This window comes from Stegodyphus dumicola, chromosome 5 (assembly GCF_044657685.1).
Source record: "Stegodyphus dumicola isolate Sdum_Otavi_A_Nest chromosome 5, ASM4465768v1".
Classification (NCBI taxonomy): Eukaryota; Metazoa; Arthropoda; class Arachnida; order Araneae; family Eresidae; genus Stegodyphus; species Stegodyphus dumicola.
Window position 1 is genome coordinate 207172809 of NC_140772.1, and position 27492 is coordinate 207200300.

The 27492-nt window shown below is 31.1% G+C and overlaps 1 protein-coding gene across 2 annotated transcripts; it reads left to right on the forward strand.

The window, feature by feature from the left end:
* The first annotated feature begins 718 nt into the window (after positions 1–718).
* On the forward strand, positions 719–23237 carry LOC118179862 (eukaryotic translation initiation factor 1A, X-chromosomal-like). 2 transcript variants are annotated; one of them, XM_085817588.1, is made up of 6 exons: positions 719–848; positions 2668–2751; positions 6476–6579; positions 14487–14619; positions 18081–18175; positions 22843–23237. In XM_085817588.1, exons 1-6 carry the CDS (start codon positions 833–835, stop codon positions 22846–22848), a joined length of 438 nt encoding a protein of 145 aa, XP_085673714.1. In that variant the 5' UTR covers positions 719–832; the 3' UTR covers positions 22849–23237. The 2 variants fall into 2 exon arrangements, 1 of the variants encoding a protein (XP_085673714.1); XR_015041394.1 differs by lacking the exons at positions 719–848; positions 2668–2751; positions 6476–6579; positions 18081–18175; positions 22843–23237 and adding an exon at positions 10613–13405 and having other exon boundaries at positions 14487–14622.
* The last annotated feature ends 4255 nt before the right edge of the window (positions 23238–27492 follow it).

The following is a 27492-nucleotide window of genomic DNA, read 5'->3' on the forward strand; positions in this document are numbered from 1 at the left end:
CGGTTTATCTAAGAAACTGAGAAGTAAAAGAGCCAAGCTTCTGCGCAGTATAAGCATTGGTTAGATCGCTATTGAAATACTTGCCGATTCCTATAACGACAGAAGACAAAGGCCAACTAGGTGGCCTTGCTTAGGCCTATAGATATCCAGCTGGCCTTGCACGAGACTCGTTCGTTATCGAATAAATCACATAAAATTCTCCCTAGTTCCGTTTAGATTGGACGTAGATTTAGGTTGAAAATACAGACAGTAAAGCGTAAGCAATACAGCGTTTAAAAACGCGATATCAGCTGAAACGCGACCGTTCTCAAATCGAGTCTTTTCATTGGTTCTTTGAACACTACCTGATAATCAGAAGTTTTTCCAGTTTATTTTATTTACTCTGTAGACATCCAAAAAAGATCACATTATATGATTTAAGGTTTATTTGGCCTGTTAATTGGTACAAGAAATTGGATCGTATTAAATGGCTTTAGGGCGGAAAATCTGGATGCTCATTTCCGTATGTCACATAAAAAATTCAAGTCTCTGAAAAAATAGTATGGAATGCACAGGTTATAAAGCAATTTTTTAATTAAGCTTCTGAAATTAGAACTGATAAAACTAGTCTAATTAATTTATTTGACGAAATCGTCAAAATCATGATATGCATCGCTTATTCTCGATGAAACGAAAGGAAACAAAACGAGCTTGATCCTTGATCAAATATTTTCCCTTTATCATTGTAACTTTGTATGGCAACACCAATGCTGCTGACCGCAAATTAAGTTTACGCGTGCGAATTTCAATTGATTATATTACATAATTTTGAAAGCTCTAATTTATCGGAAGTATGCCGAAAAATAAAGGTAATGTTTATGTATTTTAAATATGGGCTGTGGTTTAAACATATAAGCTATTTATAAGATGCAAAATCTTGTGCTTAATATACCTATCATTTGTTTCTGGGTATTATAAACAGTTTTACTGTCAAAATTGGACTTTTAATCAGGTATATTTAGCATTGCGCTTATTCAGTGTATTTTTATCACAGTCTTGCTATTCATTTAGACAGAATTCAATCGTAGTGATCGCTCTGAATGAAGCATTCAACTATCTGAAAATTAAAGTGGTTCACTTCTAATGAGAAACTTTGTTTTGCAAAATACTAGTGTAGAAATTTTGTTGATATTTATTTTATACCATTACTATTTTATTTCTTTTCGCCCAACTAGTGACTTTTGGATAAGGCTGCACAACGCTAGTAGTTTTGTGCTAGGTTCTGATCCCAATAATTGATTTTTTGTTGTTTTCTACCCGTAGAAAGATTTCAATATCTTTTTTATAATCCAATAGCCTTGCTGTTCTTTGCCTGATCTGTTAGTCGAATCTGACATTTTTCATAATTTACAAAAATAATCATTAGTTTAAAATCACTAATTTATTTTTCTTTCCTGTTTCCTGACTAGAGAAATCAAAATAATAGTATGTCTCATTTAAAAAATACTTCCGCAGAGAACCCGGTAAATGTAAGCATCGCCAACTTTGGCGATAATAGTTCAAACCTGGTAACTCCGCGGATTTATCCTATTCGCTTGTTCGAAGTTTGCAACCATTCCTCTTGCGTTCACTTTGTTGAATTATCACTGTCGTTGTTCGCATTTGCAGATTTATATTATTCTTCTCTTATTTATTATTATTTTTTCTGAATTCTTTTAACAACGAATAGATAGAAGTATTTTGGTAGATAAATGCCGGTTCTCGGTTCGGGATGAAAGGAAAATACGGCGGGAGAGGCGATTGCTAATTTGTAACACGGCTGTTGACGTTGTGTTCTTAATTATTAACAGGTGTAAGCATGCAGAACTATGAGGTTTTTAACCTGTAAAATAATTTGTTTTCGTAGGCCGCAAAAATATGCATGTGCATTTTAAGTAATGCTTTTATTTTTATTATTGGTTATTGTCATCTAAAATTATGAGAATTAATCAATTTTTATGGCGTAAAATTTTAACAAGGTAATATCTTGTTAATGCTTTTCTAACAATAACCTTTCAGAGGATTGCAGGTGTGACATAAATAGATCATTAAATTGAAACAAAAAATATGATTGATTATCAAAGATGACAGAATAGTTTGATGCATCACCATGGTCATCAAAATTAGCAAACCACTGCTGATGTAAGGATTATATTGTTTTCCGTGTTAACTGGAATTTAAGACAATTTTTTTTTCGTTTATCACGTTTAACCGGGTAATTTCAGTACATTAATACTAATTTATATTTTTTATTTCCGTTATAAATGCTTATATATTGTCTTATGCTTAATATATTCTTTTCTGTGCTAACTTGAATTTAATACAAATTTATATCCGTATATCACGTTTAACCGGTTAGTTTTACTTCTACATGCATATTATCTGTGAATTTTTACTACCATATGCTTAATATATTGTTTTGTCTGCTAACTTGAACTTACATGCACTAAAAATCACGTTTACAAAATAATAAATATCACGCTTACGGCTCGGCTCATCGTCGATGAACCGCGAGCTTGGCGAGTAAACATGCAACGGCGCCAACGGGTTCTCTGCGGATGAAAACCCACCTAATTTATTTTCATGCTTCTATAAAGCAGATATTTATTATTCAGGTGGTACTGCTAAATTTGATCCTTTTTCCAATAGGCAAGGGAGGTAAAAATAGAAGAAGAGGGAAGAATGAAAACGAAGCAGAAAAGAGAGAATTGGTCTTTAAAGAAGATGGTCAAGGTAAATTAAATTTTTCTGAAAAATATTCTGAATTTAATAGACAGCGATGTGTTGAACAGTGCACATTTTTAATGTAAATGCTAAATGATGGTATAATAAAAATTGCATTTTAGATAAATATCCTTTACTTTTTTATTTATGCATTTTTACTAGTGTAATTATACATCATTTTTCTGGTAAATGTATATTGTCCTTTTGGGTACTTGCAGAAAATCCCGTCTACCACAAGAAACAATGCCAGTTATGCGAAACAACAACAACAAAAAAAAAAAAAAATTACTAAATACAAGAAAAAATTTTCTATTGTTATTTTTCTTTCAAATTTATTATATTATCATTTATTCATGTTTAATTTTTCATTAAAAATTTCGATTATTTATTATTAAGGAGATGCACTGTAAAAGCAATTATTTTCATGAGAAAATATAAGTCTTGCAAAATATTTTTTTCCCGTTGTTCAACAGCATGCTTTGAAATTTTGAAACTACAGAAGACTGTAGTAGGCAGGTCCCAAATTTTAATCATTTTTCCCCCAAAAAATGTGTGATAGAGGGGGGGAAAGGAGTCTTTACTACCATGTGTAGGCAGGGTTTTACCATAAGTATCTCTTTTTGTATGAGAGTAGAGCCCATTCTTGAAATAATAATTTTTCAATGTCTTTCAACTACTGATTTTGGAGGTAATGAATTTTGCATCCCTAGCGAAGTATTGTCATTTAAGAGAAATATTTAAATATTTGCTTGTTAAAGTGCCCACCGGTCTTAATCATCAATACTAGCAGCCTTAATCACTCAATCTGTAACATGCAGATTTCAAATATGACTAAAGGCTTATGTGATGGTAGTTTTAACAAAATGCGGATATTTGTTGGAAGCCTCATTAATGTTCAGGTGATCTAATGTAATAACTGCTGAGCTATGTCTTCAGTAATATTTTCTTTACAAATAAGTGTGCAGTCTCCACATGCTTAAATTTACGACGAAATAATTTAGAAAATTTATTTACTACCATTTTGCTTTGCTCTTTGTAAAAGTTCATTTTAGACACATGATTTTATATTTTTCATCATGAACTCTTGAAGAATTAATTTTTCAAGACTATTTGTTTAATCAGAACAGTTTAACTTAAAACTATTTTAGGCATTAAACTGAAATATGCATACGGAAATCAGATTGCAATTTTTTAAAACAACCTTATTGTTTTTTAACTTTAAATGTTCAAGATGTGAGACTAATCTAAAGTTTTTAGGTTGCAATTTAATCTTCTCCTTCCCTTAGCAGAACTATTGGAAGTATTCTTAGATTTGTGGGATGTTTCAAATTATGTTAAAATTGTTCAAAATTTGAAATGTAGACAGAACATCTCACGAGGCATCTAGCTAATCTGTTTAGCATTAAATTTGTTTTTGTAACAGCAAGAATTGTACGTTAAAATATAGCATTATTATTACTGCAGTTTGTATATCTAAAGTGAAATGCTTGTACTGCTGTGAAGGTAGTAAATGTATTGTTTATACATAATTGCATTTATCTCTTTTTGAAAATGCTAGTTTTTCAGGAAGTTAGATATTACTATTAAATGGTGTTTTAATTTCAAAGATAGTATTTTTGACATATAGCTGTAACAGTAATGCTATACTGTTATATTTGGGCAATGCCAGCGAATTATGTTTTAGCAGCCCCTGAATCTGAATATATAATTGGCATTAATTGTAATGACTCCTTGTGTCATACAAAGAAAAAGACCTTTATTCTGAGTAATTGCCATAAGAAAAATGACAGTTGTTTTGACAAACATTCTCATTAGTTAGAGGATTTTTGCACTTGACATTGTAATAGAATCTTCAAATTTTAAGCAGCAGAACTTAGGGGTGGCAAAATTATTAGAATTTACCAAATTACTGGGTGGCAGAATTTAGGAATCACAGAAATTGTACTGGACGACAAAAACCCTGATGAGTAATCATTACTTTAAGTGTCGACTCATTACTTTAAGTAGCATTTATCGTGGAATATTTATGAATAAAAACAAGATTAATTAAAAATCACCAGTTAGTCTATATATTAGGGTACCCCTTGGATTTTTGCCAAGTTTCATTTATGGTAACCTGAGTAATTGAATGTTATCGAAACCCTGTTATGACTTGACTGGTTGTAATGTGTGATTGTAGTGATTTTGACTGTGGGAAAATATTTGTAAGGGCTTTCTTAGGTATAGATGCTGGTAAGGAAGTATGTTGCTTATTTTGTGCTTTACACCGTAAAAAGGCTGCTTAGTGATATGATTAACCTGAAGTTTCTGTACACTTTGGAACAATTGGGAAAGAAAAAATTGATTGACTGGTGTGTAAATGAAGATTTAAACGGCTTCATTTACCTCTCAGTAAATTTCACAGTGAGATTTAAAGATTTCGAAACTGGAGCCCATATCAACACTATGGAAGGTATGTGGGGTGTAATAAAAAGGGATTTTCGAAAGAATGCTGCTGCTGGCAGCATTCATTCGTACTGCTGCTGGCAGTACGGAGAATATATTTTTCATTTTTAGTTTTGTGAATTAATGTGGCGACGGCAGTATACAGATTCTAGTTTAGGTAATTTTAAATAGTTTTTGGGTGCTGTTAAGGAGTTCTGTGTATCACACATATCAAAGATACAGAAAGTTTTAAATAAAGTTAAGTCAATATTTCTTTTTTGTACTTAGATAACATATATTTCCATTCTTATGTTATTTCCTTGTTTGATTTAAAATGTAGTTTGAGATTATATATTTTTGTTTTAATTATATTTTATTGCATTACGTTTTGGACGCCATTTTACTGGGAAGGCGTTGGACGAAACAGGAATGATGCCACAAAATCACCAATTTTCTCTAAGGGGTACCCTGAAATATATTTTTACCAAATTGTCTTATAAATAAAGGCATTTTTTCACCTTTATTTTTAACATTTTGCTTTATAGTGGTGTATATGAGTTCTTTTTTAGCCATGTTGGGAAACATTTTTATTAGTAATATTCTCATTTTTATAGGTTGGATTGCACTTTTAAATAGTCCTTTACTTTATAATATGTTTCAATGAAGGTTTCCTATTTATTAAACTTAAAGTAACGAAGTGCAATTTTTAGTTTGTACTACTAACCAGAGAAGTTGTAATATGCTACTGACCAGGAAGTTCTTTAATACACACACACATACAAAAAAAAAAAAAAAAAAAAAAAATTCTAAAAAGTTTTTTTATCTACAATTTTTTTAATAAAAATTCCAACAAGTTGCCAAACTGTAATTGACAGCGTTAAGTTCTGTATCATCTAAATTTGCTTTTCTTGAACTATCATCTGCTTTAAATATAGTTAAATGTTTCCATTTTTTGATCCAGTGAACATCTGCTGGCATAGATATGAAAGCTGAGCAAAGAATAACAAATTTTTGCTGTTATGACAGAAGAATAGCATCACGCATTTGAAATGTATTAAGCATATGCAGGTCAAACATGTGGAAAAGATGATTTTGTGATGGATGGGAAAATGATGATAATACCTCAAGCCTGATGCAAAAACCTTAGCTTTGATAGAAATCAATTTTAAAAATTTCATACGTTACAATTACTGTCAAAAATGATTTTATGTTCCAAAAGAATAAGTCATATTTTACTGTGTACTTTCATGCATGTTTAAAGCTTTTCACTGGAGTAAAATTTGGTTTTTAAAACTTTTATCTAATTTAGAATATGCCCAGGTAGTGAAGATGTTAGGAAATGGCAGACTGGAAGCCATGTGCTTTGATGGTGTAAAAAGACTATGTCACATTCGAGGCAAATTGCGGAAAAAGGTATTTTGCTTTGATTTTTATTATTATTATTTCTTGTTCAACATTGATATTAAATAAAAATTTAAACAATCACAACCATGCCTCTGTATCTGCATGTTGAGTATTCCTTGGTGCACAGTAGCCCCAAAAGTACCTTGATATTAAAGAATATATAGTTATCTAAAGTGTATTACATGAAAGTGGGCTGTAGAATAGGGCAAAATAAATATGCTGAATATTGTTTGTTTCCATCAAATGTAGATAGGCTTGTGTAGTGATTTGAATTCATGATTCCTTGTAGTCCATCTGAGGAGGATGCACTTTTGAAGTTTTCAACATAAATGCAAATTTATTCAGATGTAATTAATGAAAGAATTTAAAATTATGTGTACTGTAAACTTTGAAATATCCTTCTTTAAGAGACCAAGGTGCACTTCTAATATATAGTGCAGTTATGGCATATATTTAGTAAGTGGTAAGTGCATGCCTGAGGCTAGTGTGCAGTTACTCGGTTCCTAGCTAAACTCTGATTTTGCTATCAGTTGCTAGAAAGAGCATTTCATATTTCACGTTGACATACAAGAGAAGAGGTAGTGTCAGTACAGCATGCATGTTTTGGATCATTGTGTCATTGCTAATGCAGTTCTTTGATAGAAAGCATGGCATATTTTTCTATTGTTTCTTGAAATCGTGTGCAGTGTACTTGAAATCGTGTGCATACCTCTGTGTCCATGGTTTTGTTTAACCACAGTTCACAAAATAAAGGAAAATGTCTTTAAAGAAAAAAAAAAAAAAAAAAAGAGGTATGCAAAGTGATAAACAGTCTATTTGAAAATGTGAAATTCAGTCCCAAAACAAGCTAAGCACTGTGTTCCCTCAGTAATCATATTATGTGCATGTGCATATATTTTCCTATTGGATATAACTAAATGGGAGGGGGAATAAAAGTGGTCATCTTTGGTCCCTCCTTATGTTCTCAGGCTACAGATTACTCTTCAGACTCATACTTTACTTATTTGATGGCTAAAAAGATGTCAGCAGGGAACCATGGCTATCAGCAATCAAAACATTTGATTCCTCTCCCACATACACAGATTTTCCTGTTCAATTTCTTTTAACTCTGCCTTTAACAATCCTCTGTTCTCATTAGTGACATTCTGTGGAAGCTGTTGGATTTAAAAATTTTTTATATGTCATAATGGCTTTTAAGCTTGAGAATTATTATGCTATCAGTACATTTAAACTTAAGAAAGCTTGCCATGTCTTATCAGTTAGTGAGAAAGGAAAAATTTATAGAATAAATTTTGAATTGCTATGTTGACAATGTAGTATATAAAGTGATATGGTGTATGGTATATTTTATTGTTATTTATTAATATTGATAGTGTCTTACTGTGCCAGATTTATCAAATAAACTTCACTGTATTTATACATGTTACATGGATATTTTATTCTACGTAGCATTCTCTGTTATCTGTAATATATATGTCTTATAACGAATTACCTGCAGATTCGGAGGTAATATTGAACTGCCTAATGGTAGGTACAGTGTTTTTTTGTTGCTGTATGATTTCTTCTTGGAGCTAAATGATCAAAATTTCTTCCATGTATACAAGAGAATAAAAATGCAATATAGCCTACAATGTCATTACTTTCTTTAATATTATTAATATGTTACTGTATCTAATTTATCTATTAAACTTTATCATATATTTGCATATTATATGAATAATTTGGATATCCACAGTGTTTAAGGTTCTGCATATAGGAGGAGGAGGTCACTGATTTTCGTCGGATGATTAAGATCATTTAATCAGTAGATTTTTTTGTTAATCACTGACTGAAATCAGGCATATTTCCATTTAATGAAATGATGCAAAATGTGTTAAAATGAAATATTAAACTAATCTCTGATGCTTTTAAAGAGATTTTAATCGCTGAATAAAAAAAAAATAGAAACTTTTTCTTCTTTTTTTTTTTTTTTTTTTTTTAGAATTGTTTAAAGTATTTTAAACAAGCTGTTTAGTCTTAAGTGTAAATATGGTAGTGAGTGCATTAATTTTAGACACATGATACATGATATAAGTAAACATGTTATAAAAGCGCTGTCTTCTCAAACATCTAAATTAGATCATCAAACAGATTTTTTTTATGCTACAAATACATCATTTTATGATAAAATTGCATCATATTGGAGAAAACCCCCATTTGTAAAATAATTGAAGATGTTGGATTATAAACCTCCATCTAAAAAATACTCAATTTTCAAACATACATATTTTCAAATCTAAAGCATTGTGTATCTTTCAGGTATAGAAATAAATTTTAAAAAGCTGTCATAATTTAATGATTGTTTTACTGTTTGTCATTTTATTTAATTATTCAATATCCTCCATCAATTCAAGCTTAAAGTAAGAATAGCATATTTGAAAAATCATATCATTATGTGCTACTAAGGAGGTTTAAAATATGCTAATTTAATAATCTCGATCACTATTTGCATAGTGTTCAAATATAGGATATTACTGTAGTTTTAAAGTTCGTGATAATTTTAAATGCAATTAAAAAAAAATGTCTGAGTTTAAAAAAAAAAAAATTATTCTGCATTTATAATATAGCAGAACCCCAATTATCCAAGGTAATGTGGACCGGTGTTAACTTGGATTGATACAATGAAAACTTCAGTAGTCTTATTGTACATACTGTAGGGAATTTGCTGACATACAGTTACATAGCGATATAAAATAAATTTGTTAAAAATATACAGACCTACACTTAGTACTAAATATGATGTGTACTATAAATTTGAAAACTTGTACCTGTTATACAAATGAGGTACTGAACAGCATATAAAATTTAGTGACGGCCTTCTGTCTTATTGTGCTGCCTTGTTTTCTTGCCACTTTATTGCGTAGACATCGAAACATTATGTTGGCTGGTGACATATCATCTTGCTGTTCCAGCATAGAGCTGTGCCTTTTCAGTGGTGTTCAAGACATATGTGGCTGATCTTGTTCCATATTTTCATCAACAAAATTTTCATCGTGCATGACTAAATTTACAGTGGCCTCATCAGTCAGTTTCAAATTGTTCATCATCTTGTATCCAATCATTCACATCTACTACCTCTAATTTATACCTGATTTAATATGACCACTAATTCTTCATTATCTGCTTCTTGAGGTTCATGGCATTCTTGTGTTATCATCACTTGGCAGAATATTTTTTCTGCTTTTCAGAGTAATCATAATGCTGGCTGGTGTCATATCGTCTTGCTGTTCAGTATAGAGCAGTGCCATTTCGGTGGCTCTCAAGCCATGCATGTGACTGATCTTGGCTCGTGTTTTCATCAACAAAACTTTCATAGTGCATGACTGAATTTAAAGTGGCCTCATCAGACAGTTTCAAATTGCTCATCTTGCATCCAATCATTCACATCTTTCTCCATTACTACCCCTGTAACTTATAGCTGGTAATTCTTCATCATCTGCTCCTTGAGTTCATGTCATTCTTGTGTTATCGTCACTTGGTGAAATATCTTTCCTGCTTTCAGAATGACAGATTGTTTTACTTCATTCCACGATTCTCCCTGCCAGTAAATTATGTCTTTCAGATTAGCTAGTTTTAGCCTTTCATCAACTGTTTGGTTATTTTCAATTACCTTCCTTTTCCTTCTCTAGTTGCCAGTTGTAATTTTGCCAATGCCTGAACCACTAGCTACCTTTTTAATAGTACAGGGGTGTTTGTGCTCCAGGGAAACCCCGGAATTCTGGGGATTTTTAACTTTTCCGGGGATCGTCGTTCAAAAGGAAGTAGGAATAATAATGAATTATTTATTTTGATCTGGGTAATTTTGTTTGCTTTGAAAGCAGAAAAGGCAAGGTCAGTGTGTGTGGTGAAAACTTTTCCTTTCTTTCTCCAAAGGCAGTGATAATGCGTGAAAAGGGGGAAAAAACTTTTTTTTTCTTTCCTTATTGCAAGTTATGACTCATTCCCCCGGTTCTCGGACATTCTCTTCTGGATTCTTTTTGGCAAGTAGGCGTGGCAGAAAAAAAAGGGAGAGACTTCATTCGACCAGATGTGTGATCACGTGACTCTGGGTTCAAAGGTCTTATCTCTCCTGGCGTGGCGCCAATAAGTAGAGAAGGGGGATTTTTCACCGTATTAGCTATTTGTCATTGATCGCTTCTCAACTTTTTTTTTCTCCGCTGTGTAAAATTTTCGTTTCATTTATTGATGCACGTGTAAATTTTTCGTTTCGTTTATTGAAATATTTTTTTATTTATGTACGCAAGAGAATTTCACTATGAAATTACTCGATATAAATAGTGATATTATACAATTAGAAGAAGGTGTCCGGAATGCATTTAGGTGGAATTGGATTGAACGGAGAGATGGTAATGGGGATACCATCGGCACATGGTGCAAGAAAATAATTGTTGCTGGACAAGCATATTGTGTTTTTTGTAACTCACTGCTGAAGTATGGTGGGGAAGGATTCAAGGCTTTCACAAATCATTCTAAAACTGTGACGCACATAAAATATTCAAAGTGCATTAGACATTCAATGACTTTAAGTAATTATGCTAATTCAAAAAATACTGATTACTTACTGGAGACTGATGCTCGGCCATTGGATATAGTGACAAGAAAAGCACGCCAAGAGGTATTAATAACTTCGTTTATCGCCGAGAATTCTCTTTCTTACAATTTAGCTCCCAATTTAATTGAACTCTGCAAACAGTTGAACCGCGATCAGACGGCACTAAACTCATTGGAAATGTCCAGGACTACTGCATGTTATAAGATGAAATATGGGCTCGCAAAAACTATTAAGGAAAATATCATTAAAACTTTAAAGGAGACTCCATTTTCTCTAAATTTGGATGAAAGTACTAGCAATGCTCAAGAAAGTATACTTGCAATATTGGTACAGTTTTATGACAACAATCAAAATGAAGTTGTAGTTCATCATTTTGCATCTCTAAAGATGGAATCTTGCAATTCAGAAGCTGTTTTTAAAGCAGTTGTTAATACTATTGAAGATAATAATATTCCAAGGGCAAACTTTATTAGTGTATTAATGGACTCATGTAACACCATGCGTGGAAAAAAAAAGGGTGTTGAAACCAGACTACGATCAAACAAAGCACCCCACTTGTTAGATATTGATGGTGACACATGTCACACAGCTAATAACTGTGCAAAAAAATTTGCTTCATGTTTTGATAGATACTTAGAAGATTTGTTTGATGACATCTATTTTGATATGAAAAGCTGCAGTAAAAGAGAAAATTTTTTCAAAATCTGTGAATCCCTTGCGATTAAAAAACTTAAGCCCTTGAAGAGACCAGACCATAGGTGGGTGTACATTTTATGTGTTTTAGAAAGAATCAAAGATCTGTGGGATGCTCTTATTGTATTTTATTTTCACTACTTGGATAAAACTGATAAAGGGGATTATTTTTCTTATGTTGAAACTGTATACAATAAAAGAAATATTTCTGCAGCTCAGAAAAAAATTGTTGAAGGGGTGTATTCTTGCTTGCATTCCCAACAACTCACAAAGGATGCTTTAGCTCAGAAAAAAAGAATACTAAATGGGTTATTTGTTATGCAAAACAAAACTTTACTGCATATGGCATTATATTCAGCAGTATTACCAGAGTTCAACACATATATTAAATTATTTGAAACAAAAAAACCAATGCTTCATTTAATACATTCCAGTATTTATAAATTGATGGCAAAATTTTTCTCTTTTTTTTTTTTTTATGAAGCCAGAAAATATAGAGTGCACATCTTATAATGATTTATTAAAGGTTGATGTCACAAATCCAGAATTCCATCTACCTAGCAAAGTAATATTTACTGGTGCAGAAGCTTTCACCCTCCTGAAGAAATTATCAAAAATTCATCCAATAGCAAAAGAATTCCAAATTTCTCTGATGAAAGCTTATACTAATACAGCACAGCATATAAAACAGAAATTATCCCTTAAAAATGCATATCTAATTAGTTTTACAGCATTAGATCTAGAGCTAAGAGGTAAAACTAGTACAATATTAGCTTTTGAAAAATTATCATCTTTTATGTCCCATATTTTTAGTGATAATGAAAAGTCAAAAGTAGAAGCTGAAATAAGGTTATACCAGAGTGATATTGATATCACCAAAGAAATGCTCTACACATCTGATGAAAGTGGAAATCAAGTCAAGTGTACAATTGATAAATATTGGTCTAAAGTTAATTTAAAAAATGATTTCACAAATGATTATAAGTATCCTACATTGGCTAAATTGGTCAAAGCCTGCCTTAGCTGCTTCCATGGCCCAATAGTGGAAAGTGCATTCAACTTTAATGGATACACTTGTCACTGACTATAGAACCTCTCTTAAGATTGATTCCCTAGATGCAGTGCAGACTATTAAATATGATTTAATGGCTTCTAAAGAAACCTCATGTGAAAAATATGGCTAAAAAAATCCAATGACTGATCCAATTCACAAAGATCTCTTACTGACTATGAACAGAAGTTAGAAAACATATCAAGAGGACTTAAAAACATGTATTTCAGATGAGTCACCTATAAAAGTCTCTGAAAAACCTTCTACATTAGCAGAAAAATTACAATTATTACTACATTAGCAGAAAAGCAAACTGCTTCTACCTCTGCATGTGCAGTTCTCGAGGAAATTTCTTCAACTGTAAATGAGGAAAATAAAAGTCAACCTTCCTGCAATTATGAAGTTCACCACAAAAGAAAGACAATCCCACAAACATCAGAAAATAAAAAAAAAAAAAAAGCAGCAGAAATTAGATAATTTTTTTTAAAGAATTAATTGAGGTAATTTAAAATATTTACATAAAATGTAGTAGTTTATATGTTTGAAAATTTATGGTTAATAATTTTGCAAAAAAAAGTAATTCATTGAACTTTTATAATTAGGTCATTCAATACTTCATAATTGTAATTTTTCATTTCTCTCCCCCCCCCCTTCTCGAAACTCCAAAATGTCGGTAGTAAGTCCATAAAAGTTTCAGGGGATTTTTTGGGGTCCCACAAACACCCCTGTAGTATCACTCTTTCAATCTGTAATGAAAATTGGGAATTTTATTTTTAATCCATGTCTCTCACCAATGATTGTTTATTCTCAAAAGTTTCATTTATACAGTCTTGGCAAATTGCTGTGTGATTATATTTCGGATTCTGTGAGACCATTTTTATAGTAATTCAACACATTCTAGTTTCTTAGTTAAAATGGAATAATATGACCCAGTTGAAATGCTTTAAATATCTGTGATTTCCTTATAGACTCGCCGATTTGAATGTAAAATTCTATAGATTTGAGCAACATGAATTTTGTCAGTTAAGGCTGATGAGCATCCTGAATAGAAATATCTGATTGATTGTTATGTTAGGTATATTTGAATCATTTTAAGATAGCCAGTGTAGCTGCATATGACTTGAGCAGTTATCACTAAAAATATGTTTCAACATTTGATGGGTCTTTGTAAATTATTTTCTAGGTTCATTGCAAAATTTTATGCGCTGTTCATATAATTGATCTATTCTGCAAATCAGATAGATCAATAAATCACAACATGTACAAAATAGTACAGGAGGTGACTAATCATCATTTAAATACTTGGAAAATGAAAAAAAGTCTTGTCGAGGCACCTACCAGAATGAAATGGAACTTACTAAATATCACTGTAAAATTGCTCTGACATGCTTGTTTTTTTTAAAAAAAAAAAAAAAAAACTCTTGGTGTAAATCTCATAATTAATCCTTTGTGTATTGAAAAATATTATCCGTTGAATACTAATGTATGTTTTTTGATTTTACCAGTCTTAACGTCTAGTATTGTTTCCATTATATTTATTTTTTCAGCATAAATTAAGTGAATGATTTTTTTTAAATCCAGGTCTGGATAAATCAAGGTGATATTATTCTTGTGGGTTTAAGAGATTATCAAGATGCTAAGGCAGATGTCATTCTTAAATATAACCCAGATGAGGCTAGAAATCTTAAAACATATGGTGAATTGCCTGAACATGGTAAGACAGATTTTCAGTGCTCTATTCTTAAATTTAACTTTTGTTTTAACATTTATAATCTTGAAGAAGCAAAATTTTAAGCTATTAATTAATGAGAGGCAGCAAAAGCACATGAAATAAGTTATCTCAATTGAAGTTAAATTAGCTTATTTGATTTCAGTGACAAATTGGGTTGTCAGCTGTTCTAAAAGTGCATAGTTATGGCATTCTTCTTCCCTTTTCTTTTTCTCCTTATTTCCTTTCTTTCTGAATTCTTTTAGGGAATGTCAGAGTATCATACTTAACATATTGATCCAAATATAAAATGGCTTTATAAATAAGATCAGTTAAGTGTTGCTATGTATGCAAGAAGGGAACAATATTTTTGCTAGAATATTTTAGTGGAGAAAAAATCTCAAAGAATCACAATCTGCTTTTTTTTTTTTTTTTTTTTTTTCCCCAGGGGGGGGTTAGTGTTTTGTATATTTGTAGATAACTTTTTATCTACGTTGAATATGTATTGGTACCGAAGGTTATGTAGATACGATAGTTTTGTGGGTTATAGATGATATCTTTCCAAGTTTCATTTATATTTCTCCTATTCTGATTTTTACATTAAATATGTTTTGTTGGTACAGTCAAAAGTCCATAATCCGGAATGATCTATAATCCGGACCTCAAAGCTACAAACTTTCTGTGCATGCATCAACACATAATGCATTAACGCACGTGCATATGCGTCTATATATGCGCATAATACATTTACTCATGTGCGTTTAATGTATAACGGACGGTATAAGCTAAGCTAAAATTATCTAATTATCTATTTCAGTTAATGTTGCAGATTGCATTGTTTCTTAATATTCTAATTGGATCCGGCTTATTATTTTTTGCAGATTGTTAGAGCAATTTTATAAAAGTAAGCTTAAACTTTCGCTTATGTCAAAAAGAATTTCCGATTCTGGAGCTACCAAAGGATCTACAAAGCAAAAGCATTTTTCGATGTCCATCAAACAAAAAGTGGAATTGCTGCAAAAAATGGATAAAGGCATATCCTTTGATTCTCTAACAATTCCAAAATATGTGCATCAATTTCACGTTGCTCTGCGGGAGGGGGGGACGACGTGGCGCACAATGAACTGGAAATTGATCTGTCAACACTATCCTTATCTTCAGGGCAGATGTTTTTATTTTATTTGGCTTATAATTCCTTACTAAATGTAGTATTTCATCTCGATGTACTCCGTCTTTGATATGATTTAAATCAAATTCCTTGTCATTATAAATATCACGAATACACATCAAATAGTTTTCTGGTTGCAATTTTCTAATTTCAACTATGCGTAATGTATGCTTTACGCATGTGCGCATTGAAAGAAATGTTTAATAAAGTAAGCAAATAAATATTAAGCTTTTTTTTTTTTTTTTTTTTTTTTTTTTTTTTTTTGTGTGTGTGTGTGTGTAAATTTTGATACCCTTTAGATCATAATTGCTCTTTATTTCATAAATTACGGTTTCATATTTTCAATTTTATAATTTTTGCATGCCATCTTACCAGATTTAAACTGATGATCCGACCATCTTACCAGATTTAAATTGATGATCCGACATCGCTGAAGTCCTGACGAATCCGGAGTAAAGGCTTTTGACTGTATATAACTAACTGCCAAAACATACTCATAATCTCAAGGATTACTTAAGATTTATAGAATTAACTGTTAACGTTTTAATAATGAAAAGGAAATATTTTAACGTGAAAAGACATCAAGATTTGCTTTAAAAAAATGGTTTATTTATCAGCAAAATTACTCTCAAGTAATTCTTTTCCTCTGCTAAACAATAGGAAAAATAAATACATAAATAAATATACAGTCTATCAAAATCCAGCAGTACAGTTTTTTTCTAATTCTTATGCTCGTACTGCACATGTATAATTGGGAAAAAGTGCTAAAATTGACATTTTAGACTCATGAATGTCCTTAATACATTTTTCTTTGTCATTTTTTTAAAATTTCTGATGATAGGGAAACCTGTATAAGTACTATTTTTAACTCTTTGACCTCAGGTACATAATTCCTAAAAACATTAAAAAAACATATACTTTATTTCTTTAAAATTGATCACCGGTGAGTGTTTCTTAATACCTATAATTTTAATGAAAATTTTTCACAAAATATGAAAAAAAAAAAATATTTATTCTGATTTACTGCTGAAGGGGATGCCACAATAAAGACAATCACAAAATTAGCGATGAAAGCTGTATTCATGGATCCCGTAATTTGAAGGTTAATAGTTTGTTCCTACTCAAATGTGATATCGGCAGTCTTGTTCTGTACACAGAATATAAACATACAAGTTATGAGGTGCATTTCAGTTGAAGTTTAGCTTCTGAAGTATTGTGGACAGCTAAATTCTTTGTGTGTCAGCTGGCATGCATTATATGACAAATGGCAAAGACTGGATTACCAATAATATATGGTACTTACAGCAACATAAGAAAAAATAGAGACAGTTTTCCCATGAAGTAGTATGATTTCTGATTAGTTTTAAAAACAAAAAAAGTAATAGTTTTTTTTTAAATTTTTTAATAGTAAAAATCAAATTTGAAAACTTAAAAAAATTCAAATAACTGAAATTTGAAGAAAATTATGCTTTGTTTGTCTAATAGTTAATTTTATGTAGAATAAACCTTCAAAACTTAATAGAAGAGTAATTTGAAGGATGTTACTTGACTTCTAGAAAAATACAAATAAATATGATATTTCTGATCTAAAAGAGTTCCCCGTAATAACATAGCAATTTTTTTTTATATATATATCTATGGTGCACCTATCTATTAAAAAACTTTATTTTCATTCTTATATTGTATCGTAATTACATGTTTTTATATAACGGGTTCAAAAATATTTAATAATGAGCATTTAGAGTCAAAGTTTTATAATTATTTTAATTTATTGTATTTCTTTTTAGTTTTGTATGTCATTAAATGCTCTTCATTCTGTTTTCAGTGCTGTGTTAAACATTATAAAAATTTGATTTTTTACCTATATCTTATCCAATTTACAAAAGTAGTAAATTAAACACTTACAAAAACCTATAAATAAAAAAAAAGAAAAGATAATTTATTACTTATTTCTTAACTTTTCTTTAAAAGGTAACATGTTTAGTGCTCAAAATGTTAAAATTTAAATAATCTGAATTGTAGAATGCAGTATCTCGTACTCATTTGTGTAAAGTCATTTTTGAGGTCAAATCTTGTTCCTTCCCTTATGCTAGTTCTATGCATTTAGAAATGCAGATCTTGAGGTTATTTTATAAATATGGATGTTATTGAATACTGTATCAGCTATTTTATATTTGTTGTGTATATATTGCAAAGTATCGGTGTGAATGAAATATTAAATAGTTTAAATACAAAAATATTAATTTTCATTTAAGTATAAATATAACATATTTAATTAATTTTTTGTTCATTATTATAGCTAAAATCAATGATACTGTTAACTTTGGTGAAGAGGAAGAAGATGATAACATCATTGAGTTTGATGAAGTTAGTGGAGATGAAGACATTGAGAATGTAAGTTTTGGTATAGATTTTTAAATACATTCTTTGTGTTGCTGTTTTATTGGCCTTTTTTAATTTCTGTATTTAGTTATTTATTTTTGCTAAAATATAAGCAGCATTAGCATTTTGTTATTAAAATAATGGTTGGAGATGTGATAAATTAACTTGTTCTTAATTTAATGAATGAGTGGCATTAGCATTTTATTATTAAAATAATGTTCTGGGGATGTGATAAATTAATTTTTTCCTAATTGTAATTTAATTTTAAGGGCATTTTCTTTTGGCAAATATTATGATTTTTAAATGTTATGATAATGCAGATTTATACAGTGAAGAGCCGAAACATTATGACCATTTACTCAATAACACGTTTTGTGACCTTTGGCCTGCAAAACAGGTGCAACTCGCCATGGCATTGATGCCACAAGTTCTTGGTAGATGACTGCAGACAGTTTGTACCAAATGTCTAAGCAGCGGTCATACAAAGTCAAGATATTCTGACCTAGTGGTGTTTGAGCTCTGAGCTGCCACTCCGCGACATCCCAAATGTGTTCTATCTGGTTATGATTTCATCAAGTTATGTGGTGAGGATATTAGTTAAGATTCATCTTTATACTCATTGAACCAACACAGTTCAAGCCTCGTGACTTAGGCCGTGGTCCAGCTGGAAGATTCCATTTCCAGTTTGAAAGACAGGTGGCATCTAAGTGTGCACCTGATCCAAAGTTATGTTCAGATAGTTCACGGCTTTCATGGTTTGTTCTACCACAACTAAGGGTCTGAAAGCCAGTCATGAGAACGCCCTCCTAAACATACTACTGCCACCATCTGCTGCGTATGACCTGCTGTACAGGGGGGGGGGAAGTAACTGTTTCCTTGGAAGACAGCGTACCCTGATACAACCATCAACGTGATGAGTGAGAAATTGGGATTCATCTTGGGTTAACAGAGGCACATGAGCGGGACATCTGCTGTGCAGTCCCTTATTCAGCAGTGTCTGCTAAACTGTGCTTTCTGAAAACTTGCACTTCAGTCTGCATTATATTGGGCTGTTGGCTGAGCTACTGTCTGGAGCCGATTTTGCTGGTATCGAGGGGGATAGTCTCTGATATCCTTTCTCTTTGATGATGCGTGGACATCTAACACCTTGGCATCTACTGCTGGTTTCACTCTCGTTTATCCATTTTGTATAAAAAACTATTACAGGTCATGAACAACCTACCAATCGTGCAGTTTTGGGAATAGTTTAGGTAGACTGAATCTTTGGGCCATTACAATCTGGCCTCTATCAAATTTGCTTAGTTCAGCAGGCTTTCCCGTCACTCACAAAAGTAAGTGCAAGAATGATACCTTACCAGCAGCAGTTACATTCAATCACATGCCCTCCACGTCATCCAGACAAGTTCATTGAAAAATGTGGGGATGGTCATAATGCTTTGGTTCGTCAATGTGTAACAGAAATTGTTTTAATATGATGTACTGAAGATTACATATATATATTTATGTATGGTTTTAATATAATGTATAAATATAATTACATAATAATTAATTTAAAATCTTCCTGATGTACAAACATCTAATAAAATATATGTTATATTACTCTTTGTGCATCACTTAGCGAGATTTTGTCTGCTGCTGTGTTAAATTTTATAAATTTAATGTCAAGTATCTTAAAATATTTGGTACTTGCATATTATTGCAACCAGGTTGGCGCGATTTGTAAGTTTGAGTAAAAAAAATATGAATAGAAAGAAAATGTACATTTATTAATTACAGATAATTTTTAATACAGTTTTTTATATTATTTTGTTTTAAAATATAAAATAGCAATTAAACCCTTCCGGTTTCGAATTTGAATAAGTTGCAGAATTATTTTTTTCGGCGGAAATCTTTTGGCTATTGCTTTTAGCACTGATTGAAAACTGTCTTCGCCATTAACAGTTTGAGCTTGGCACCATATAAATTCGATTAGGTATGAGTCAAGATGATGACGGGCTGGTCCTCTCTGTTTTTTGTTGTGCCATTTGGCTGAGCCCCACATGCGCTCTACATGTTGTGTGTGAACGCCCGTGTTGGGATCCACAAAGTTATATTTGTGATTAACAGTTCCATGCAGAAATCCAGCATTTTCAAACTCACTTGTATTGTATCCTTTCCAGCAATCCGAATAAATGATCCTTCCTTGATATTTTCGTAAATTTTTTCCATGAGGGTAACGGCGCTTCTGTTAGGTACAGTAACCAAAAAAGTCTCTTTCTTTTCTCGGCAAATTCCGCCGAAAACCAATTGCTGTGGTAGCACACGCCCAGTGTTATTTTTTCTTTTTACAAATAAACTTTCATCTATTTTCACACACGTAGGATTGCCGTAAGTAGGGTCGCCAAATTTGGCGATTTATGAGAATTTTGGCCTAGTTGCGTTAATATGTAAGTACCAAATATTTTTATCTTTTTCTAAAAATGCCTTAGTTTAATGCATGTGAAGTGAACAATTCAGTAAAGTTACTATTTCAGAGGCGGTAAAGAGTCGACTTACTATGGGGATCTCTTCAATAAAGAAACGCAGAAAGGAAGCAATATTGCATTGTAAAAATTAACTTGAATATGAGTACTCAAATTTTTGTCTTTGCATCTACTATTGAAAGTTTGAAAACAGTCTTAAAATCTTTTAAAGATGTTACATGTCTTAAAGAAGTTAGTGATTTGCAAAGATGGTTTAGAAACATTTACTGTTTCTATAGGGTAATGCAATACATTTTATTGCCAAAAAAAACTCAAGGTGAAATTCAAACTCGTCAATTGGAATTCCTTATTTCAGATTTGGAATTTAATTATGTTCCGCACTGCTACCGAAATATAATTATCAGAATTCAGAATTTGCTAAGAATTAGGAAAAAAAAAGGAAAAGAAAACTATTACGTTTTCTTCAAGAAAATGGTATTTTGTCAGATCATGCAGGTTAAACAAATATGATGATATTTACTTGAATATTTTCAATGATATGAAGTTTAGTTTTTAAATATAATTGTTTAGAAGTAGTGTTAAATTCATGTATGCAACTTATTAAACTAAGAAAAGAAAACTTACTTGAGGGTCCATTTATTGCTGTGCTGAGATCTGTTTTCTACTAGAATGGAAAAATAGCATCAAATTTTGCAAGCGCGAATTAGATGTGTGGCCATTGCACAAGTGTATACTGGAACAGGTATTTAAAAAAAAATTAAACATCATGGCAATAATTCCCTGATGTATATTTTTCAAAATGATGGAAATTTGTATTTAATATTTGTTGTTTTAAACACACATTTGACGAGTAATATCAACATTTTTTCCCCACTAAGAAAAGTATTTACCTGTATTACTCAAGCAAGTCACGATTTTATGCTTTGAAAAAATACTAATGCAGTCAATAGACAATTAAGTTGCAGTCAATTTAGTTGTTGGATAATAAATTAATTTTTCTGTTTTTCCATTATGTGAGTATGTGTCATATAAGAATCGTGTGACAGAGATTAATTTTGAAATGACACACTTCAGAAAAATTTATTTAACAATTTACTGTTTATAGAATAAAAGTTAAGTAACCAAACCAAAAAGATTTTAGAGGTAAATACAAATTAAAATTGAAACTTTGTCTTGCATACATTTACTTACTTCCCATGTTAAAGCAGTAATGTAAAGAAGTAACGTTGAAATGACACACTTCAGAAAAATGTATTTAACAATTTACTGTTTTTAGAATAAAAAAGTTAAGTAACCAAGCTAAAAAGATTTTAGATGTAAATACAAATTAAAATTAAAACTTTCTTACATTCATTTACTTACTTCCCGCTTTAAAGCAGTAATGTTGTAAAAGAAGTAAAATTCCAATGTTGAATTCCATTTTGTAGGACATACGTACTTTTAGATTTTGTTTGGAATGCACTTTATGTCGTAAATTTTTCAGTGATTTAAATATTTACTATGCTAGAAAAATTGGCAAATGATATTTTATATAATGAATGTAGATGTGGCAAATTCCTAAATCTGAAAATTCTTTCATTGCATTATCTCATACAAATGGTTGACATCAGCCTAATAAACAGTTTATTCATTTTGTCAAAAGAGACCTGTAGAGTAAATTATAATAGTTTGTAAAAATGATATATCAGAAATGAAGCCATCTTCATTTCTAATACATTTTTTTCTACTTTTTTGTAAGGCTTGATGGAAATCTTTTAAGATTGTTGTTGACAACAACATAAGTGGCTGAGTTAGTAACTTTCTTTCTTTCTGATAGTTCAGTATCTGTAAGCTTTCTTTTATGCACAAGATTATTAAAATTAAAATAATACTTTAAATAATGTTCAGACTGTAATATTTTTATGGTATGTATTTCACATTTTCATCTCAATGCAGATAACCTTAAAACTCAAAATATATGGAACATTTATGGTCCCAAGCATTACAGATCAGGAATAATTGTATTATAAAAATTCATGTTATGTTGTTTACATTTGATAGAAACATAAATAGGTATTGGTGGAGTATTTTTTTATAAAATCTCTATGAAGATTTTAAAAAATGTCACCCCTTTTGTCTGTGATTTTTCATCTTGTTCTAACTTTTCTTAGGCAAAACTTATATCTGAATGCACTATGCATTAAAAGTTCTAATTTTTGTCATATTTTCTTTTCACAGATATGAAAGTAAGAATCAGAAGAAAAGGTAATTTTTAAGTTAAAAGGCTTTTCACGAAACTGTACTAATTTATATCATTTTGATGGGAAAAACATTATAATGCAAGAACATTTAAGTTATATAGTTATTTTCCTTCTACAGTATGAGTGTAAATTTTATCTAATATAAAAGAGACTGTCCGTGAACAAAATGTTGACATTTGTTTGTCATTATTGTATTGTAAGCTTATGGTATTTTTGTAACATAGACCTTTAAAATGCTTTTGTATGTAATTATGTATTCTTCAGTGCAATTCTGTTTTTGTCGTACTGTCAGCTGTCAGAAATAAGTTGTTCACATGCTATTTAATCTCTGTATATATGTAATAAAGATTTTAGCTTTTTAAAAATGGAAAAGGTCTTTCTTTAAAAGAGAAAAAATATGTTTTTATTGAAGTATATTAAATGTAAAATATACAAGGAAAATGATAATCAAATAGCATTCCCTATAAAACAACATACAAAGATATAATTCCAGGGTTTGTACAGTCCTTAAACGCCATTAGGTTTTTTTTTTTTTTTAAATCGATTTTTGGTCTTTAAAAGTCTTTAATTTTGGTAAAAATGAGCAGAATGTCCTTTATTTTAATCATCTGAAATTTCTGTTTTTATTACTTTTATTTCAAGTGTAAATTAGCATTTGGGGGGGGGGAATACTTTTGGTGATTCATTGTCAAATATGGATATCTTGTGAATGGATTATGTATTTTTTCTTGTTCTAATATAAATGGTGCCATACTCAAGTTTCTGGGCAAGAAATAAAACATAAGCATTTTGAAATTATTATTATTTTTTTTAATGAAGAGCTCGTAATTTTTTTTTTTTTTTTTTTTTTTTTTTGCTTTGGGAGATGTGAAATTCTTTCTTAAACAGTTTTAAGTTTGCCAATTTTAAGACCGGTTTCTATAGAAAATTTTTAATCCAGAGAGCAGGGAATTTTTGGATGATTTTTTAACACATTTATAACATTGATAAATTTCAATAAAATAGTAGTAATGTATTGAAATTATATTTAAGAAATAACAGTAAAATTAAACATTTTTATTTTCCCAGTCATATTAAAAAGTAACATTACTTTCCATTTTGCTGCTTATTGTACAGTATTTTGAATCTGAAAAATGAACAAGGTAATAACAGTTTTTAGGAAAGGCGAAATAGCTATGTAATTAATTAAAAATATCATCTTTTTAATTTTTTATGGCAAGACTTTTTCCCATGGTCTAAGAAAATGTATCAGTTCTCTTTATGAAACTAACTTTATACTTTCTCCCCTCTTCCCAAAAATATTTCTGCCTTTTTGCTGCTTTGAAAACAAGATTTATAGACAAATGATTCTAGAAGATTCCAGGAAAGTGACAGAATCAAAAATGTCTTTATGGTATTAACATGTAATAGATGTATTTTACAGAAAAATAGTGACAATTCTTACTTTTGAAAGAACAATGAGAACATAATATTTGAATGTTTTACTTCTGATACTAGAAGTCTTTTTATTAACATGTTTATCTTGCCTTTATTTTCTCTATTTTTCACTAGACACAATTATGGAAAATAACAAAAATGCTTCTAATCTTATCACATGGACAAGCATATATAGAAAAGAATTTTTCTATTAATAAATTGAAAATTTTCATCTTATATGTCTCAATGCATCATACACAGGGCTGGTGCTAGGCATTTTCCAACAGATTTGGTTGCTCTGTGTATCGCTAAATTCTAAAAATTCTTCCACCCCAGTTGTGACCATATACAGTCAAAAGTCTTTAATCCGGACTCGTCGGGACTTCGGCGATTCCGGATTATCGATTTTTCCGGATTATAGATCATCAGTTTAAATCTGGTAAGATGGCATGCAGAAATTATAAAACTAAAAATATGAAACCGTAATTTATAAAATAATGAGCAATTATGATCTAAAGGGTATCCAAATTTACCAAAAAAGAAGCCTAATATTTATTTGTTTACTTTATTAAACATTTCTTTTAACGCGCGGATGCGTAAAGCATACCTTACTCATAGCCGAAATTAGAAAATTGGAACCAGAAAACTATGTGATTTGTATTCGTGATATTTATAATGACGAGGAATTTGATTTAAATCATATCAAAGACGGAGTACATCGAAATTAAATACTACATTTAGTAAGGAATTATAAGCCGACTAAAATAAAAACATCTGCCCTGAAGATAACGATAGTGTTGACAGATCAACTTCCAGTTCATTGCGCGCCGCGACGTGCCCCCCCCGCGACGTGCCCCCCCCCCCCCGCGCAGAGCAGCGTGAAATTGATAAACAGATTTCGGAACGGTTAGATAAACAAAGGATATGCTTTTATCCATTTTTTGTAGCAATTCGTTTTTTGTTTTTTTGTTTGATGTACATCGAAACATACTTTCGTTTTCTAGATCCTTTGGGAGCTCCAGCATCGGAAATTCTATTTGACATAATCGAAAGTTCAAGCTTACTTTTAGAAAATTGCTCTTACAGTCTGCAAAAAATAATAAGCAATTTGAAGATTAAGGAACAACGCAATTATCAACAATAACTGAAATAGATAATTAGATAATTTTAGCTTTTACCGTCCGTTATACATTAAACGCGCACGCGAAAACGTATTCTGCACTTGCGCAGATGCATATGCTAGTCGTAAATGTCTTGCGCGCACGAGTAAAACGCCTATGCGCATGCGTCAATGCGGCGCATGCGCAGAAAGATTTTAGCTTTGAGGTCCGGATTATAGATCATTCCGGATTACGGGTGTCCGAATTAACGACTTTTGACTGTATCTGATTTTATATTTTTAAAGAAATAAACTTAGCAGGTTCTTCTTGAAAGATATGTGCAGTTATTATTAAGTAAATTAACCAATTGTTTATAATTTCAGTGTTTTACTGTAATTTCTCCCTTTGGTTTCCTCACCAGAATGCATATCAGTTAGATATTACACTGAGGTTTGGAGATTCTAAGATAGAGAGTGTTTCAGGCGTGTGCTTGCACACCACATTAGTTTCTGCCACCCGTGATAATTTGTTATTATTAATCTTTGCATTATTGCTGCCAACATTGAATTTGTTAGGGCAGTAGAGTTTCTGAACCAACTTAACATTAAATTGTATTATAGTCTTTGACCACTAGTCCACAGTTTTAGTTTGAATTTGGCTGTTGCTGTTTAGTTACGACACCATGAGCTGTATTTGATTTTGTTAGCATAAGAACATGCCTTTATATTCTAAGTTCTGTTTATAAAGAGGTTTGTTTAAACCTTCATCTGACTTTGTAGTTACTTTCAAACATACTTGGAGTACTTATCCAGAATGTCATCAAATCTAGGAAAAGGGTATCTGTCTTTCTCCATGACATTGTTCATCTGGCAATAGTCAATGCAAAATGTAGTAGAACCAACTGTCTTTCAGACCAGGATTATAGGAGATGCCCAAATTGCAGAATGCTCAATAATATCACTTTCTTCCATGTCCTTTAGATGTTTTCTTACCTCCTCCTGTTTAGCAATCAGTAGATGTCCTGGATGTTGCTTGATTGGTGGTGGATGATCTCTCTTATCAATTGTGTGTTCATCCAAAGTGGATCGACCTATGTCAGAAGATGTATGAGAGAAGAATCTTAAGGTGTCTCGTACACCTTAAAATCTAAAAAAAAAAAAAAAAAAAAAAATTTCAAACTTTGGCTCATTTTAAAGCATGATTTTTTTCTACTTATTTTGATACCACTCTCATCAATATAACTGCAGTAATTTTTTCCTATGACCAAATATAAAAAATCAGTCAGGCACCATTTTATTGATTTAAAAGTCTGATGCCAGCAATGAGCTGTCTATTGGTTGGGTCAATAGCTATCAACACGAATTTTTTGTAAACATATTTTGCACAGCTTAACTCATTTTAGTATTTGTATTTTTGCTTGAGTTTTTTCTAAGCTGTGTGTTGAAATCTTACTCCAGCTTTGAATTAGCATGAAGTGTGATTATTTACAAACTCTTTTGCGATTTATAAATTTCTTATGACTTTTTTGAAGGTGTTTTGTTTTTGTTTGGAACATATATAACATTGCAGTTTTTGTTTAGTATTTTTATCACCTGATAATTAGAAAAAACTGTGAGGAAGATGTAAAAAATAAAAGATCTTCAGGTACTCAAACCAAGAAAAAAAAGTTCCAGGGAAATCAACACAATGCTACAATAAATAAGAAATGTGGTGTCAGTTCTTCGTTTAAAAAATTAAGTAGTGACACTGTTTTGCCACCAAGAGATAACAATAATTTAGAGCCTAATTTTAGTGGTTATAGACTATTTGATTTGGATATCCTATTTTAGTTTATTGAAAATAATTTATGTTGTAAAATTTGTAAAGGTAATGTGCATTTAATTGAACTATTTCATCATGGCTTAAGCTCAAAACTTGAGTTACTATGGTCAAAGTGTTCATGTAAAAGAACTTTCAGAAACTCTAATATGTTGGGTGTCCGAAAAAAACATATCAGAGCTAAATAGAAGATTTACGTATGCAATGCAAACTCTTGGTAATGGGAAAGCTGCTATGCAGAAATTCTGCTGCATTATGGATCTCCCTCCTGTAATTGTACATCGTTCATATAA

What these genes read in the sequence shown, in the direction of transcription:
- LOC118179862 (XM_085817588.1), top strand. An exon ending in CTTTAAAGAAGATGGTCAAG is followed by an intron (nt 2,752 to 6,475) that starts GTAAATTAAATT and finishes TATCTAATTTAG; the next exon opens with AATATGCCCAGGTAGTGAAG. An exon ending in GAGGCAAATTGCGGAAAAAG is followed by an intron (nt 6,580 to 14,486) that starts GTATTTTGCTTT and finishes TTTTAAATCCAG; the next exon opens with GTCTGGATAAATCAAGGTGA.